The sequence below is a fragment of the Pan paniscus genome, chromosome 9 (genome assembly GCF_029289425.2).
Source record: "Pan paniscus chromosome 9, NHGRI_mPanPan1-v2.0_pri, whole genome shotgun sequence".
NCBI classification, from domain to species: domain Eukaryota; kingdom Metazoa; phylum Chordata; class Mammalia; order Primates; family Hominidae; genus Pan; species Pan paniscus.
Window position 1 is genome coordinate 46,474,155 of NC_073258.2, and position 16,430 is coordinate 46,490,584.

The 16,430-nt window shown below is 54.0% G+C and overlaps 1 protein-coding gene across 1 annotated transcript in view; it reads right to left on the minus strand.

Annotated features, from left to right (window-relative positions):
- Positions 1-261: 261 nt before the first annotated feature.
- ALX4 (ALX homeobox 4) overlaps positions 262-16,430 on the minus strand; it is a 50,036-nt gene continuing 33,867 nt past the window's right edge. The window contains exons 2-4 of the mRNA XM_034932429.3: positions 15,107-15,417; positions 7,320-7,448; positions 262-5,009 (exon numbers count right to left, since the gene is read on the minus strand). Coding sequence (XP_034788320.3) covers positions 4,680-5,009; positions 7,320-7,448; positions 15,107-15,417 — 770 coding nt within the window. The 3' untranslated portion in view covers positions 262-4,679. The remainder of the gene's footprint in view (positions 5,010-7,319; positions 7,449-15,106; positions 15,418-16,430) is intronic.

The following is a 16,430-nucleotide window of genomic DNA, read 5'->3' on the forward strand; positions in this document are numbered from 1 at the left end:
CTGCAGTGCAGACAGGTCCTCTGGGACAAGGGGGCTGGGTATGTCCCAGACCTTCACAGGCCACGCACCCCTTCTTTGTGCAGGAGCATCAGCCGGCCACCTGTTGTTCATCTAGCCCTGGTAATCCCTTCTGTACTGTGTCAGCAGTTCAAAAGGGCACTGTTAGTATTTTTTGCCGACTTCAATTAATGTGAGATTTCAGAGGCCCCTCTGATCACATTTCATCTGTCACAAGTCAGGAACAAAACAGACAGATTCTAGTTGAGAGGAGGAAGGAGAAGGAGTTTATTGCAAATAACAACAACCAAACAGTTTGGGCTGGGCCAGCAAAGGGTGTTCTGGGAGTGCCCGGCTGCCTCTGCACTCCATTTTGCCCCATGCCTGGGCCCCTACGTCTCCTTCCCATCCGTGTTCCTCCTCTCCCAAAAAAGATGTAAGTGCAATAACTTACTTTAAAAGGCAAGAACGTTTCTTTTAATATTTTGCTATAATGTAGTTACATGGTGGTATAGGCAGTAAAACTTTATGGAACCGACCTCATTTTTTTTTTTACATTTTTCTGGATTTTTACTGTATTTTTAATATATATTTTTAATATTCCACCCCAGGCCATTAAGCTAAAGGAAAAGTTGCATTTATACAGGGTTAAAATATCTTACAATGAGAACAATAAGTATCGGTTGAGGTTCATGTTCCTTCTAGCACTCAGCTTTCTTTTTTCAACCACTGCACACCTAAACAGATGATTAGACATTGAAAACTGTCCTTCAAAATCAGTAGTATAAAGGCCTAGCTCTATGTGTGTGAGTGAAGAGGGAAGAAAGGAGAGGCCGAGGTTAGGTCATGGAAGCACCTTTCCTCCCTACAGCATCCTGAAAGAAGTGAAGTGGGGTTGATGGGTCTTTGTCACCTTCTTATTTTTTAACTGGATAGTCACAGAGTATTATCCTGGGGGCCAGTTTACCAACCATCCTCCCCCAGCTAGGCCTGTTTGCCTTTGCACTGGACAGTAAGGGCCATGAAACAGACCAGGAACCCCTGCGTGTCTTTCAGGTTCTCGAAGATGGCCCCCCACTGTCTAGCCCAGGGAGGGAATGACTGCATAAGCAGGGTACGTAGTTTTTCATGGAAGCGTCCCTCTTGTCTGCCCAGCCGAAATGACAGGAGATGGGGCACGGAGCTGGGTCCAGTGTGATCACAGCTGTGTGTGCTGGGGACCCACCCCACACTTGCTGCACCCACCCCGTCGCAGTGTCTTTGAGCTAACCTGGCCACCGTGCTTCCCGAAGCTGGAGGCACGGTAGTGAGCGCTGAGAATCAAGTATAGTTAAAAGAATTCAAGGAAAGTTCTAAAAGCCCATGTCCTCCAAGTGCTATTTCAGCCTTGGAGACAAGCCTCTCTGTGTGCCCCCCAGAGCCCTCGCTCCCATGCCCCAGGAGTAGTGCTGGCATCTGGAGGGCAGTAGCAGCACCTTAGTGTCAAGCCTTGCCATGCTGAGACCTGTGCCCAGCAGGGACTGGAGGCTGTCAGTGTGGGGAGGCTGCCCATCCATCTGCCGGCTACCCACGACTTCATTTTTAAGTTGCCATCTCTGTTGAGATCTTAGGCAGGTATCCAAAGGAAATCCTCACCTCTCTTAGCTTATTCGCATAGCAATGAACCACGTGGCAGGTAGATGCTTCTCTCCACCTGCCTTCATGAGCTTTAGCTCCAGATGGCCTTGGGCAGCTGCCCTGACTTGCTCAGTCATCCTAGGACCTGACACGGCAGTGGCCCCCTGCTCTGCAGTGCAGAAGGCTGGGCCTAGCCACCTGTCTGGGAAGGGACTGGGCCCCAAGGTTCTCTTCTGGAGAACTGAGCTGCTGAGTGAATGCCCATGAGGCATTGGAGAGGGGAGCTCCATGCAGCACCGGCCGCCCCTGGTGCCAACGAAGCCCAGGCCCTCACACCCTGGGTGGCACGTCCCAGGCTCCTCTCTCAGCTTAGTCTCAGGGCAAATACAGGTCAGGGCAGTCATGTCTCCACTCTGGGCCAGGGTCTTCTCTGTTGTGAAGGGACTGGACTAACTAGAGGGTTTCTAAGCTTCCTCCCAACTCGGTGGTCCTATCATACTTAGTGTGGTTAGGTGGCCCCCAAGGGCTGGGCCAAGCCACGGAGGACAGGCCTGGGGTACGTGGCTGCCTTTGACGAGATGAACAGGAATGTTTCACATTGGCATGTTTAATCCTAGACACTTCCTGGGTGTGTTGGGACAGGCAGCCATAGCCACAGAGTCTTCTAATAGACGCCTTTTCTTCTCAAGCTTTTGGGTTGAAATTTGCCTGACTTGGGTCTAGCCCAGCCAGAGAGCAGACGCATGGAGGAACTGAGTGCCGGGGGCCACTGCGGAAGAGCCCCCTTAAAGCTCTCACTCTCCCTCCCTCCCTGCTCTGGAGCTACCTGTCTGTCCTCCTCTTTGTCCTGATTCCCTTGCTCTCCCTCCTGGCCCACTCTGGAGCTACCTGGCTCTCCTCCTCTTTGTCCTGATTCTCTCATGGGTGAGAAAGACCCAAGGTGAAAGTTCCTTCCTCCCCCATCCTTCCTCAGCCATGAGCATTTCAGAAGGAAAGTGGGGAGAAATGGGGAAACTGTTCCCAGCCTTAAGTTCTTCCTTTCCCTGGCTAGATTTTGGGGGAGTCTGGGTCATTTCAGCGAGCCTCAGAACTAGAAAAAACTTCCCAAAAGTCACTCCAAATCCTCAAATATTTGAAACACTTAAAGCCAAGCCTCCAAGAACATTTAATTCAATGTCCAAGACCCTTTCACCTCTATAAGATCAATTTTAGAGCTACGGTTCACAAAGAGGTCTGACTCATTAAGGGAGGCCACAGCCAGACCCTTCCTCAGCCTGGTTTCTAGAGCAGATGAGAACACCAGGCAGGCGGGAGACTGTCACCCCCAACCCCAGAGACCCTCATTCAACAACACCAAGTTTACCCTCAGCCCAACCCAGGAGGCCTTTCTGTGTCCACGACCCTGAGCCTAGTGGGCCTGGCCCTACTCCATGACAGGAATCAAGGGAGAAGGTAGAAAAGGCGAGCGCTTCAATGCGGGGCGCTGCCTGCTGGAGGGACCCCCCACCTGGGGTCTGACAGGCCTGCCTCTGGACGGTTACTGTGTACTCCCAGCTGAGGTGAGGGCTGGGGCTCAGGGCCAGACCCAAGTACAGGGGTCGGGCAGGCAGGCACGGAGCCCCGCTTCCTGGAGGCAGGAAGCCTGGTTTCAGGAGGGCATCCTGACAGCCCCATTTGCAATAGCAAAGCCACACCGAGAAGCCCAGGCCAGGAGCCCTTCCGCAGGCTGGAGAGAGGGCAGAGAGTCCTGGTCCCTGTGGAAGAAGTGTAAGGACGGAGTGTGGAAAGCTGTGTGGAGAAGAGCAACACCTCCTAGTGCCTGGAGGGACACAGAGCCCCCATCTGCCATGGAAGGCTCTGGGCAGCGATGACACTGACAGATATGGCAGGGAGGACGGTCAGTTTGAGGCCATAGCAGGGCCTGGAGGCCGAGCATGGCCACACGTCCTCTAGCAAAGCCTGCACGCAGCTTTTGACCCTCTGCCACCCGGCCCCCAAGCTCTAGCTTATGTGTTCCGAAGTTGTGAGTCCTTCCATGCCGGGACACTGCTGAGCAGCCCCAGGGAGGGGCCAGGCTAGGGCAGGGAAGAGACGAGCCCCTCCACATCCTCCTGGAGGGAACCTGACTGGGCTCTGGATGGAGAACAAAGCTGCCCAGACCTCCCCACTGTACCAGATGCCAGGCAGGCCGGAGAGCGGGAGGACTGCCCGGGCCCACGCCCCACCCCGATGCCTCCCCCTCTCCCAGGACCTTTCCTTCTTCTAGCACCATGGGAGCCCTTGTGGCATCCGTGTTCTCAGCCTCCCTCAGGTCTGGCTCCTCCCCTATAGTGTCCAGTGAGGGGCTGGCCCGTGTCTCCCCTGGGGACTGGCATTGCTAGATGGCAGCAGGGGTCCTCGGCTCCAGCTCCTGTCATCCTCTGCCCACTCTCTCCAGGTGTATCCAGCCTAGGGGACAGCCAGGATGCAGTCAGCCAGGCTCTGTCAGACTCGTCACTGTTCGGGGGTAGGTGGAGGCCGGTGCCTTGGCCCCAGCAGGTCGGATTCCATGTGCTTTCAGGGAGAGAAAGATGGGAGGGCAGGAGGCTGGCTCTGCAGGGCAGCCTGTGCTTCAGACACACAGCCACCGGCCTGGTGACCAGGGGACCCCATTAGGAGCAGGAAGGATGGACAAGACTGGGCTGGTGAGGCTGCTGGGTCTGCATGGAAATCTAGCATTGACTCATGGTCAACTCGGCAGAGCAGAGGAGTGGGCGGGAGCAAGAAAGCGCTTTCAGCTTATCATGGATGCGAAGCTGAAAAACGTGGCCACCTGGCTTTCTCCACTGCCTGTGGCCGGGAGCAGGGGTCAGGGCCTCAGTGCCAGGGAGGGGCCAGGGGCCTGCTGCCCCCTCCCTCCCAGCAGTCCACGGGGCCTCAGACTTGGGGCGGCTGAAAGTGCTGAGGGTCAGGCCCCTGGCCCAGGCCAGGTTCCTAAGAGGAAAGTCGAGTGGGAGGCTGGGGGCCTGGAAAACATGGGCGTGGCCCATGGTGTCCCGAGGTGGGGACGGGGCAGGGGTGCCCTGTCATGTGGCCCAGGAAATGGCCGCACTGTGCTCCTTGGCCTTCATGCGGAGGGCCGCGATGCTCGAGGTCTTGCGGTCCGGCTCGCCGTTGAGCTCGTAGCCATTGAGGCCTGGGCTGAGGCTGGCTGCTCCAAACAGGCTGCCCATGTGCGTCTGGCCCACGTGACTGCCAGCCCCAGACACACTCAGGAAGTCGGTGACGCTGCTGGCCCCAGAGCCAGGGGGGTGGGCATGAGGGGACATGCAGGCAGGCACCGGGTCGCAGGGGACCACGCAGGCTGGCACTGGTGAGGCAGCCCCGTTGTTGCCGAGCCAGGACGGGTTCTGAATCTGGGAGAGGAAGGGAGAGATGTCACCGGCTGGCGGGCAGGTGTGGTGTGGAAGGGGCTCGCCCCTTCCCCCAGAGCACCTCTCCCCTCACTGTCCATCCTTCCCATGAAGCCCCTCTTGAGTGTTTAGCCTTGATGGACATCCAGATACCCCTGTAGGGGTGGCTTTTACACCTTGGCATCTCTGTTCCCAGGGCCAGGCTAGCAGCAGAGGGAAATTCAGTTCTAAAGAGTGACCTCAGGCTTCATTAAGGGTCCAGTGGAAGGGTGACACCCCAGCACCCCCCAGCTGGCTTCCTATTTTTAGACTCAACTGTAGACTTGGCCTCCATCTGCGGATGGCAGCTGTGTCTCATTCACCTCCAGCTCCTCCGCAGGCCCCTCACATCCATAGGCACCTGAGCTAGGTGAGCAGACCTCAACTCGGAGAACTTTGGCCTCGCAGGTTCCCTTGGGCCCCCACCAGTAGCAGGGAAGATGGAGGGGTTGGGTGAGGTGGGCAGCAGGGACCTAAACCTCTCAGAAACCAAGGGTCAGTGGCTGAGGTTCCAGGGCCTGAGCTAGGAGGCTTCAGAACTAACTCAGGATGGAAGGGGCTGCCTCAGGAGTGGACAGCCAGAGCTGAGACCGGACCTCCTCGTGCCAAGGGGGCGAGGGCATGCGCAGGGATGAGTTGGCCATCTTATCTTCCATCTGTGCCACTGGGCTTCCCTTCCCTCCCCAACGTTCACCTGGGGCTCCCATCTTCCTCTACCTTCTAGGCACGTATAAGGAGATAGAATTAGGGTGTGGGGGAGACCCGGGAACCTCTCAGCTTATGCACACGGGATTCCTGGTTACCTCATGTGGGCTTCTGCTGGCCTGCCCTCCTGCATGTGTCTGGAGCACACTCGAGGGAGGCATTTTAAAGCAGGGAGAAAGAGCTCAGCCCCCATCCTGGAGGGAACCGCATTTCTCTCTGCGGTGCAGGGGAAGGGGGACCGGTTGGCCTCCATCACCCCCTCTCGGAAGAGGTCTGAGCACACACTATGTGGTGCTGTAGGTGAGGTGGGGGTAGGAGGGGTGAACAGGGCCCTGTGTTGGGTTCTCCCTCCAGCTGTGCGCTCAGGCAGCAGAGCTGAAAGCCAAGGAGGGAGCTAGAGTTCCATCCTGGGAGGACAGAGGGAGGCTGAGTTTAGGGAGGGAGAGGGGAGAAAGAGAATGGAAGAACATAGTGCGAGCTGATGCTGATGGTGCCTGTGTGAGACACCCCATATTCCTCAGCCTCACCTCCAGGCCTGTGCCCTGCCCTCCTGCCCCATGAATCCTGGGCTGGGGGAGAGGGAACGGAGGGCTGGTCTAGTTGGAGAGCCAGAGACCATTTGCTAGCACAGAACCAGGTCAGGGAGAAGTAAAGGAGGCAGGGGTGCCCGTGCTACTGGCTGGCTGCTGAGCAGGGCCGGGTTGGGAGCTGAGGCGGAGGCCACGCCAGAATGAGGCCTGAGCAGGTAGGGAGCAGCCACTTCTGCTGGGCAGGCTGAGTGGGGGTCAGGAGTGGACTTGGACTTGGCCAAAAACACATCTCTCCAAGCATCCCATGTGCCTGATGTGACTCAATACTTCTCATCCCTTGCATCTCACACTAGAACAGGGGACTGGCTGACAGACACCTAGGGAAAATGCTCTGGGGGGAGGGGAGGACACGGCCCCAGAAGCTGAGCACAGGCACACAAGCTTTTTGAAACTGTACAATTCACAAAATACTTTTGCATGATTGAATTTAGACCTTACAACTGCCTGACAACAGAGCTGAGCAGATGCTTTTACCATGTCCAAGGTACAGGTGAAGAAACTGAGGCTCAGAGATTTGAGACTTGCCTAAAGTGAGAAAGACCTGGAGCTGGAAAGATAACCTAAGTCCCTGGACTCGGAATCCCAAGCTCATTCCAACTTGGCCACGAGTCCTGGAGATTTCAGTGCTCGCTTTCTGAAGAGACCCTCCGAGCGGTATCTGAGGGCCTGGTGGCCTTCTGCCTGCCTTGGTTCCGATGCCCACAGCAAAAGTGGCCAAAGCTAGTGGAGGAAAGAGCCGTTCTCACTGCCCCAACCTTCCCTTCCCTAAAGTTCAGCCAAGCCTGGTTCAATGATTAGTTGGATAGATTAACCCTGGGCCTCCCACACTCTGGTATAAACAGGCACACCCCTGGAATGAGACGGAAGGGCAGCCTGGAGCCATAAGTCATCTCGGGGTGCCTGGGCTCTCCTCCAAGGGGCTCATTCTCAGAGCACCAGGGGCTGGGGATCGGTGGCGGCAGCTCAGGGCGGGACTTACCTGGGCGTAGTTCTCAGCTCGGGTGAGGAGGGGCAGCTCATATGCAGTGGAGAAGTGGGTTCGAACCTGCTGCATCTGCCCAAAACGCTCCCGCTTCCTCCACTTGGCCCTTCGGTTCTGGAACCAGACCTACAAGACGCGAAAAAGCCATTGTCACCAGGGTGAGACGCCCGCCTGGAGGCCTCACTTTCAGGCAGTGCAAACTGTTCCCTTGAGCCCCCCCATCAGTTGCAGTGCGTTTGGGAAGCGGTGCGGCCACACATAAATATCAACCTTGGTCTTTGTCCTCAAGAGCTGACAATCTAGAATCATCCACTCTGAGCTGGGAAGGTATCTTACCCCCACTAGCCATGGGCGTGATCCTGAGCCAGAACTTTTATTTTTCTAAGCTTCAGAATCTAGAGCAGCCAAGTGTCACCACCTATAAAACAAGTCACTGGTCATCTTAGCAGTCATCTAACCAGACTCCTGTGGAGAAGCTGATAAAAGCTACAAATGCTCCTCCAGATGTGTTCTCCTAGACAATCACACACAGTTTTGCCACAGTTTTCCAAAAGGTTCATGGCTCTCTAAGGCTTATTGGTCCAGATTCAGAATGCCTTCCTCCCTGCATCCTCTCTGCAGCCTTCTTGTTGGAGACAGTCTCCCAGCTCAGAACTCCCCTGTGTTAAAGGGAGAACAGGGGCTCTGCTGGGCAACAGAGGCAGTCAGGGAAGATTTCCTGGAGGAGGGACAGGAGCTGGGCCTTGAATGGTTGGCTGAAAGGAGGAAAGCCAAGGCCTGGGTTTAGAAACACCAAGGCATACTCCAAAAACCTAAAGAGGTCAATTTGAAGGAAGCGGTGGGAGAGAAAGAAACAGAGTCAGATTGCAGGGGGCCTTGACTGCCAAGTGAAGGGTTTTTCCCTTGGTGCTGTCTGTAGAGGCAGTTGCTATAAAATCTTGTGTAGAAGCGTGGCCTGATGGTGAGAGGAAGTGGAGGCCAACCCGTCACTGAGCACAAGTGGATGGGATGTTGGCCTGATTGGGAGCCCAACGGGGGAGGGGAGGTCTCTGAGTCAGCTGTGAGCACTGGGGTTTTTGGCGATGGGGAGTGTTGGGTCCTTTTCCTTTGCACGAGCATTTCTGGAAGGCTGAGAACTTTCCCAAGGCTCAAGAGCAAGAGCTGCCCTACCCCTGGCCCATGACTTAGGATCTGGAGAAGGGGTGATGGGGACGGGGTGGATGAGAGAGGGAGAGTGAGGAGGGATCAGCTTCCAGGCCAGGAATGGCTTTAGGCTGATTCAGAGATGGACCGTGGTGCTCCTCAGAGGGAGGCCTCTGCCAGCTTGATGTGCACCTGTCTGCTGGCTTTGCAGACTCAGATGCAAGTGGGCACACCTCAGACAGCACGCTGCAGACCGGGAGAACAGAGCCATGACAACAGCCTCAGCTGCAGAGCCATAAGGAGCCTTGCCAGGCCCTTCCAGGCCCAGGCATCAAGAAAGCCAACTTTCCTGAGGTCCAGTCCCTGCTCTCCAGGTGGAAACATTTCTCTATCCATCACGACCAATGCAGCTGCTGAGCTAAATATAGGAGTCAGCTCTCAAAATTCCTCTGCCTCAGAGCCTTTGAGCTTCCTAGGAACCACTTCGAGGAGGGGAGAAGGAGGTGTGGACGTGCTTCCTCACAGACGCTGCCTGGCCTCTTTGGGCATCCAGTGTAGCTGGCCAATGGACAGGCTCATAGGGGCACTGGCATTGCCAAGGGCCTCAGTTTCTGCATGGCGAATGGTACCTCATAGTCGCAGCAGGGGAGATAGATGGGAAATGCAGTCCAAGAATGTTTAGAGTCCTTCCCATTTGTTTCCTTACAGCTCCTGACCTTTCTCACTGTCTTTTGCTAGAGGAAAGAGGTCAAGGAAGATGGGGATGTATCTCATGTTACTGTGAGGAGGGTGGGGGTGAGCAGGGGTGTACATTATTATGTTTCTCCACTCCTGTACCAACTCACTTTCCCCTCCCTAATCCTAAGCATGTGTGTGCGTGCACGAGCGTACTCACTAGTGTGGCTACACGCACGTGCATGTGTGCACACACATTGACTGGGGGAGGAGAAGCCTCTTCCTTAGAAACGGACCCTCTCCCCAGGTTGGGGTCTCAGCCCCTGCCCTGGCCTCCCAGGGCCCCTTTTCCTCCAGGGATTCCTAGGGTCCAGGCCCTGGCTGCCCACTGGGAGCCAAGGACAGATGGGGTCTCCTCTCTGTGCTGCTGAAATGGGATCCCTCTTTATCAGTGGCCTGGGATGGGAGACTGGGGCCAGGATGAGAGAATGAATCAGAGGAGCTTGTTTTCATTTCATGTTTAATTTCCTGCAGGCTTAGCTCCGTCTTTCCGCTCCTTCCTCAGCCTCCCAGGGTTTTCTGTGGGGGAAGCTGGGGGGAGGGGAGAAGCCACTGGAGGCGCGGAGAGAGATGGCTTCTCTTTTTCTTTTTGTCACTGTGACTGTTGGGGTTCTCCTTGTGTCTCTGTGGGTTCCAGGTCCCCATGGTGGGACTGTGGAAGTGGAAGATGTCCCTACAGGCTCTGGAACAGAGGATCCAGGGATGGGCGGGGAGGGACCCCGAAGAGGGAAGGAGGTGGCCAGCGCCTGGCAAAGGGGTCTAGAGTGGAGGGAGGAGCCATGTGGGGGAGTGGAATGTGGGGCGCGGGCTCGCTGGAGCTGAGTGTGAGGGAGGAGGAGATGTGGGTTATCTGGGGAAGACAGATGACCAGGCGGGGGAGAGGCCAGCAGAGCTAGCACCGTCTTTGGAACAGGAGTGGAAGAAGGTCAGGCTGAGGGATTTATTTGAGGGCTGAAGATGGAAATGGTGAGAGGCGGGTGAGCGACCGGTGGGAGCAGGGCTGCCCACCTCCTCCCTCCTTCTTCTCCTGTTCCTTTGTCCTGGGGCCTTACCCTGCGCACCCAGTTCTGGCTTTTCTGCCCAGATCCAGACATGAGCTAGGTGAGCCTGGCCGGTCCTCAATATCCTCCCCAGTAAATTGGAGGCAGCAAGGGTATCCTCACGACCCCTTCTATGCTCACATCTGCAGGTCTTGAGGCTTGGAGTGTCCATCCATTTCTGACCCCTGGCACCCCAGGGGCTCCGAGAGCTCCCTTCCAGATGCCACGCCAACCCCCACGCCCGCTCCTGTGCCTCCAAGCTCTGCACCGCAGGCCTGTCTCCACTGTGCAGCCCCAGGAGGACAGCCAACCACGAGGTCCCCACTGTTCTCCCGGTCTGAATGTCATACCTCAGGACCACCCCAGCCTGGGCCCACTCAGCACAGGCCTCTCCTGAGGACCGGGCTGTGCAAGGAACCAACTGTCTTGGCGGAGGCCTCGCTAACCGCAGCCCATCTGGGGCCAGGGCGGGGTGGCCCAGGGCGGGGAGGCCTCTGTCTTATTGTCTTCAGACACCAGCTGCAGAGATTGGAATCCCAGACAGCAGAGAGAGGCCCCTGCAGCCCCCTGGAGCAGGGCCAAACCCCAGGCTTCTTCCCAGGAAAAGTCCATCTTGGGGCCCCCATTGCCCCGTCCCTGTCCCCACCACCACTCTACGCCAGGCACCTGGCTTGCCACCAGCTGAGTATGGGCCCTGAACAAACACAGCAGAGGCAGACAGGGGGTTCCATCACCACCCCCTTACCCCCCCCAGGGCACTGCCAGGCTTAGGGCTCAACCCAGAGGTCTGACGCACATGAAGATCCCACCCACCCTGCTGCCTTTATACAAAGAAAAGCCTCTGAACAATCTGGCATGTGTCCTTGTACAGCAAACTAAAGTCAAAGAAGCACTAGGCTGCGACTCAGGAGTCCCGGATTCCAGTCGCAGTGCTGCTACTGAGTGGCTGCTGTTAACTTCAGGTTATGACTTCCCACCTATGGGCCTCTTCTTCCTCGTCTATCAAATGGGAAGATGGGGTGATCATTTCCAGCACTACCGTTCTATAATTCTGTGGTTCTCCCACTAGGTGATAAGATATGCAGCACCTCAGTTTCCCTTTCTGCCTTGGCTGCCAGGAAGCTCCAAGTTGAAGTTTGTGCTCAATGGCAACCATGAACCTTAGCCTAAATTTTTTTTACCACATTACCTCTGCATTTCATGCCATTGTTCTTGTTTTTAGATTGAACAAATAAATCTTTAATTGTAAGCTACCTCAACTCCATTGTGGAAGTAGGTATAAGTGTGTGTGTGTGTGTGTGTGTGTGTGTGTGCGTGCATGTGTGTGTGCAGAGAACACTCTGTTTTAGTTGTATGGTGGTAACTGAAAAATGCTCTGTGTGCCTTTGTTTTCATGTTTTGTACTCAAGGCGTCATTCTTCTTTCAGTACTTAGTGAATTCTACTCCCGGGCACTCCCATATGTTTGTTAGGAAGCATGCATGCAACACACATATGCAAACACAAATGTACACACATACTGCACAGAAAAGGAACAGGTTTATCCCACACCAACACAGCACCTACAGGGCTGTCCCATAACCAGCTATGCCCCTTTCTCTACCTACACCTGTGGGTCCTCCCCAATCCATTTGCTGGAGATCAGGCTAGATGCTAGGATTCCTGTCCAAACTCAGGCATGTAAGGTCATATGAGTGGCTGGTTGTCCAAATTCAAGTGAGATCTGGGTGTGTGAGGGCTTCTGGATTCACAGGAAAGCCCCAGCTGCCCTGTCATCCTTCATCAAACATTCATTAGGCACTGGAGGGGAATAAAATGGCAGTCTTGCCAGGTGCAGTGGCTCATGCCTGTAATCCCAGCACTTTGGGAGGCTGAGGTGGGTGGATCACCTGAGGTCAGGAGTTGAAGACCAGCCAACCAACATGGTGAAACACCATCTCTATTAAATATACAAAAATTAGCCGGGTGTGGTGGTGCACACCTGTAATCCCAGCTACTCAGGAGGCTGAGGCAGGAGAATCGCTTGAACCCGGGAGGCAGAGGTTGCAGTGAGCCAAGATTGCACCACTGCACTCCAGCCTGGGCGACAGAACAAGACTCTGTCTAAAAAAAAAAAGGCAGTCTGGGCTGGGCATGGTGGCTCACGCCTGTAATCTCAGCACTTTGGGAGACCAAAGCAGGTGCACCACTTGAGGTCATGAGTTCAAGACCAACCTGGCCAACATGGTGAAACCTCCATCTCTACCAAAAAATAAAAAAAATTAGCTGGGTGTAGTGGTGCATGCCTGTAGTCACAGCTACTTGGGAGGCTGAGGCATGAGAATCGCTTGAACCCAGGAGGTGGAGGCCGCAGTGAGCCAAGATCACACCACTGCACTCCAACCTGGGTGACACAGTGAGATCCTGTCTCAAAAAATAAAAAATAAAAAATAAATGGCAGGCTGCCCTCAGGGAACTTACAGCAACTCAACCATGCAGCTCTTCAGCATCACTTCTGGTAGCTGCAGTTTCTGAACAGCTACATATTTACTGATAACCACTAGTCCTTTTCCACATTAGCCATTTTGGAAAAAAAGTTTGTAGACTCTATTAGAGATGCCTCTGCCTTCTTAAACAGAAAATGGTTGCAACTGATGAATCTTTTACTGATGCCTTAGAACAATGCTGCTGAAGATGCTTTCATGAATTAATTCAAGAGTCCCTGGGGCCTGCTGAGGATTGCAGGGTTGGGGCATCTCTGTCCTAACGTTGAAGGGCTCAGCCCACTGAGCTGCATGGCGCTTTGCTGATTAAAAAAAAAAAAAAAAAGATTTATCTTTGTTCTAAAGCTATTAATTTTTCTGGCCCACTGGAGAGGGAAAAACTGCTATGTGGCAACATTTTATTTGCTATTTCCAACATGCTTTGGGTTGGAAAAGCGGACTGATTATGACATTTATTTTGTGTTAAATTGAAACTTAAACTTGAGTGTGTGAATTTTGTCACCTGTATTTTGGCTACTCATGGGTCTTTTCTTTCTTTCTGATCCTTTCTTTGCTGTGAATTCATGCTGGTCAGGGCAGATACAGCTCTCTGGACAAGGGTTGATTGGTCCACGGATACTTATTTTTTAGACTTGATGCTCTGCGTTTGGCTTTCTCTAATTGGTGGGAATACAGTGATGAACAATCAGTGCTTGATCTCAAGGAAATCACAGTTTAGTAGGAGGGGACAAACAAGTAAAATAACGTAAGCCAGTCAACAATCCTGTAAAGAAGACAAAATAGGAGTTGGGCACAGTGTCTCATGCCTATAATCCCAGCAGTATGGGAGGCTGAGGTGAGGGATTACTTGAGGCCAGGAGTTTGAGACCAACATGGACAACAAAGCAAGACCCCATCTCTACAAAAAATAAAAAAACTTATCCCAGGCGTGGTGGTGTATGCCTGTGGTCCCAGCTACTCAGGAAACTGAGGCGGGAGGATCCATTGAGCCCACGAAGTTAAGGCTACAGTGAGCCATGATCACACCACTGTACTCCACACTGGGTGACAGAGAGAGACCCAGTCTCTTTAAAAAAAATAAACAAAAATACCCAAAAGATAAAATGGGCCCAGGCATGGTGGCTCATGCCTATAATTCTAGCACTTTGGGAGGTTGAGGTGGGATGATCACTTTAGCCTAGGAGTTTGAGGCTGCAGTGAGCTATAATCATCTTATTGCACTCCAGCCTGGATGATAGAATGAGACCCTGTCTCTAAAAAGAAAACAAAAAAAATTTTAAAAAATTTTTAAGAAGATAAAATAGGACAGTGTAACAAAAGGTGAGCTGGTTTGATTCTGTTGTGTTGGGTTGGGTTGAGTTCTATTGGGTTGTGTTGAGTGGGTTGAGTGTGTCAGGTTCCATTGTGTTGTGTTGTGTTAGGTTGAGTTCTGTTGGAATGTGTTATATTGGGTTGTGTTGTGTTGGAAGGGGTTGCCTTAGGTTTAGTATGTTGAGTTCCATTGTGTTGTGTTGGGTTGAGTTGAGTTCTATTGGGTTGTGTTGTGTTGGGTTGGGTTGAGTTGAGTTCTATTCGGTTGCACTGAGTTGAGTTGAGTGTGTCAGGTTCCATTGTGTTGTGTTGTGTTAGGTTGAGTTCCACTGGAATGTGTTATATTGGGTTGTGTTGTGTTGGAATGGGTTGAGTTGGGTTGAGTGTGTTGAGTTCCATTGTGTTGTGTTGTGTTGAGTTGAGTTCTATTGGGTTGTGTTCTGTTGGGTTGCAATGAGTTGGGTTGAGTGTTGGGTTCCACTGTATTGTACTGGGTTGGGTGTTTTGGTTGTTGGCTGGTAATAGGGGGGCTACTGCTTTAGCCACAGTGGTCAGGAAGACTTCTCAGAGGAGGTATGAGTTGGAACTTGAAAAATGGAGGGGGATGCAGCCATCTAGGCAGAAGGAAGAGCTAAACTGTTCTCTGTTTCTGCCCATTGGGATGCTGTAGACATTGTCTTCATGTTTGTCCTGTTTCCTGTCTAAGAGATAGGCCTTCTAGAGCAGGGACAAGTAACCCTTCTCTGTGTGAAAGAGCCAGGACTCTCACACTGTGTAAAGCCCAGAAACAGCCAGCAGCAGCCTTCCTGCCCCTCTGCTGGAGGCCCTCCTTCCTTTGCAACCCCCCACCACAGTGCAGAAGCCCAATATTAAAGAGGATAAAAGCAGAGTCGCTCTAGTTGGGAAAGGGGCATGAGGGGCAGGCTAGGAGCCCCCACTTTCAGGTTCTCAATGAACTGAGGAAAGGAAAGCCATGGTGTGGTTGGTGGGCAGTCAGGAGACCCCAACTGCAGCCAAGAGCCCAGGGACAGGCTCTGCTTTACCAGCCTCACTCCCAGGTGGCCCTCACTGACCTGCACGCGGGCCTCGGTGAGGTCTGTCCTCATGGCCAGCTGTTCCCGCGCATACACGTCTGGGTAGTGGGTCTTCTGGAAGACCTTCTCCAGCTCCTCCAGCTGGTAGCTGGTGAAGGTGGTCCGGTTCCGCCGCTTCTTGCCCTTGTTGCTCTCCGAGTCGGCCTTCTCCAATGGGCTGGGGAGGTCTGAGCTGGCCCGGTCCTGGGGCCCCTTCACCCCAGCCTCCTTGACACTCAGGTAGCTGCTGTCCATCCCCACAGTGTCAGAGTCAGGGGGTAACTCTGGCTCACCCAGGGAGCTCTCTTTAGCTGAGGGAGGAGGAAACAAAGTCAGAAACCAATGGTTGAACCAAGCAAGAGAAGGGGGATGTCGGGGGGACAGTGGGGCACTCGGGTAGCCACCCCCTGCCTTTTTCCTCTTAGAGCTCATTGGATGCGAGGTCAGGAGACTTGGCTTCTAATTCTGGCTTGCCATTAACTTGCTGTGTGACCTTGGGCAAATCTCTTCCCCAATCTGAGCCTCTTAGCCATCATCTTAGACTAGGTCCCTTCCAGCAACAATGTTATGTGAACCTAAGGCAGCCAATCTGACCTCTGTGACCTTTAATCCCCACCTCACTGACCCTGAGCTCCTCTCTCTAGAGGGATTCCCTGCATCAGGACTTTTCTGGGGCCCGAGAATTCTGACCCCAGTGCCATGGCCTCCCTGGGTGGAAGGGAAACTCATTCAGCAGCCATGTCTGGCCCAGTGGGGCTTGGGGTGAGGAGGACCCAGCATTGAGGCAGACAGGAGTGCCCCTCCTTTCCTGGCCTAGTCCCACCAGGAGTTCAGCAGGAGCTGTGGAGACTCTGCCCCAAGAGTCCTGTGCTGAGGAGTCAACACCTCCTTCCCTGCCCCCCAACCCTGCACACTGGTCTCACCTATTGTTCAAGAGAAGGGTCTTTCTTCCTTGGGGGTGCATGGGATTGAGGCATGGGCCACATTTTCTGTTACAAGCAGCTCCTGCCCACTGTTTACTGAGGCTGCCCGGGCACCTTCATCCCCAGCATGCTGACCCCGGGCCTGGGTGGGTGTACATGAGCACAGCTCCCAGCCACTGCGTCTGGCAGATGGACCCCCCCCAGGACATTCCTAGCTCAGGACTGCAAGGACGAGTCAACCCATACACATCAAGAAAGAAGAGGTGGGGGCTGGGGTGGGAGAGTGAGGCGAGAAGCCACTTTACCACCACACAGCCTGGTGAGCTTCCTAGGCAGACACACTCACCTCCTGGCAGAGGGTTTGGGACAACAGTCCCTACCTTTTTGGCACCAGGGACTGG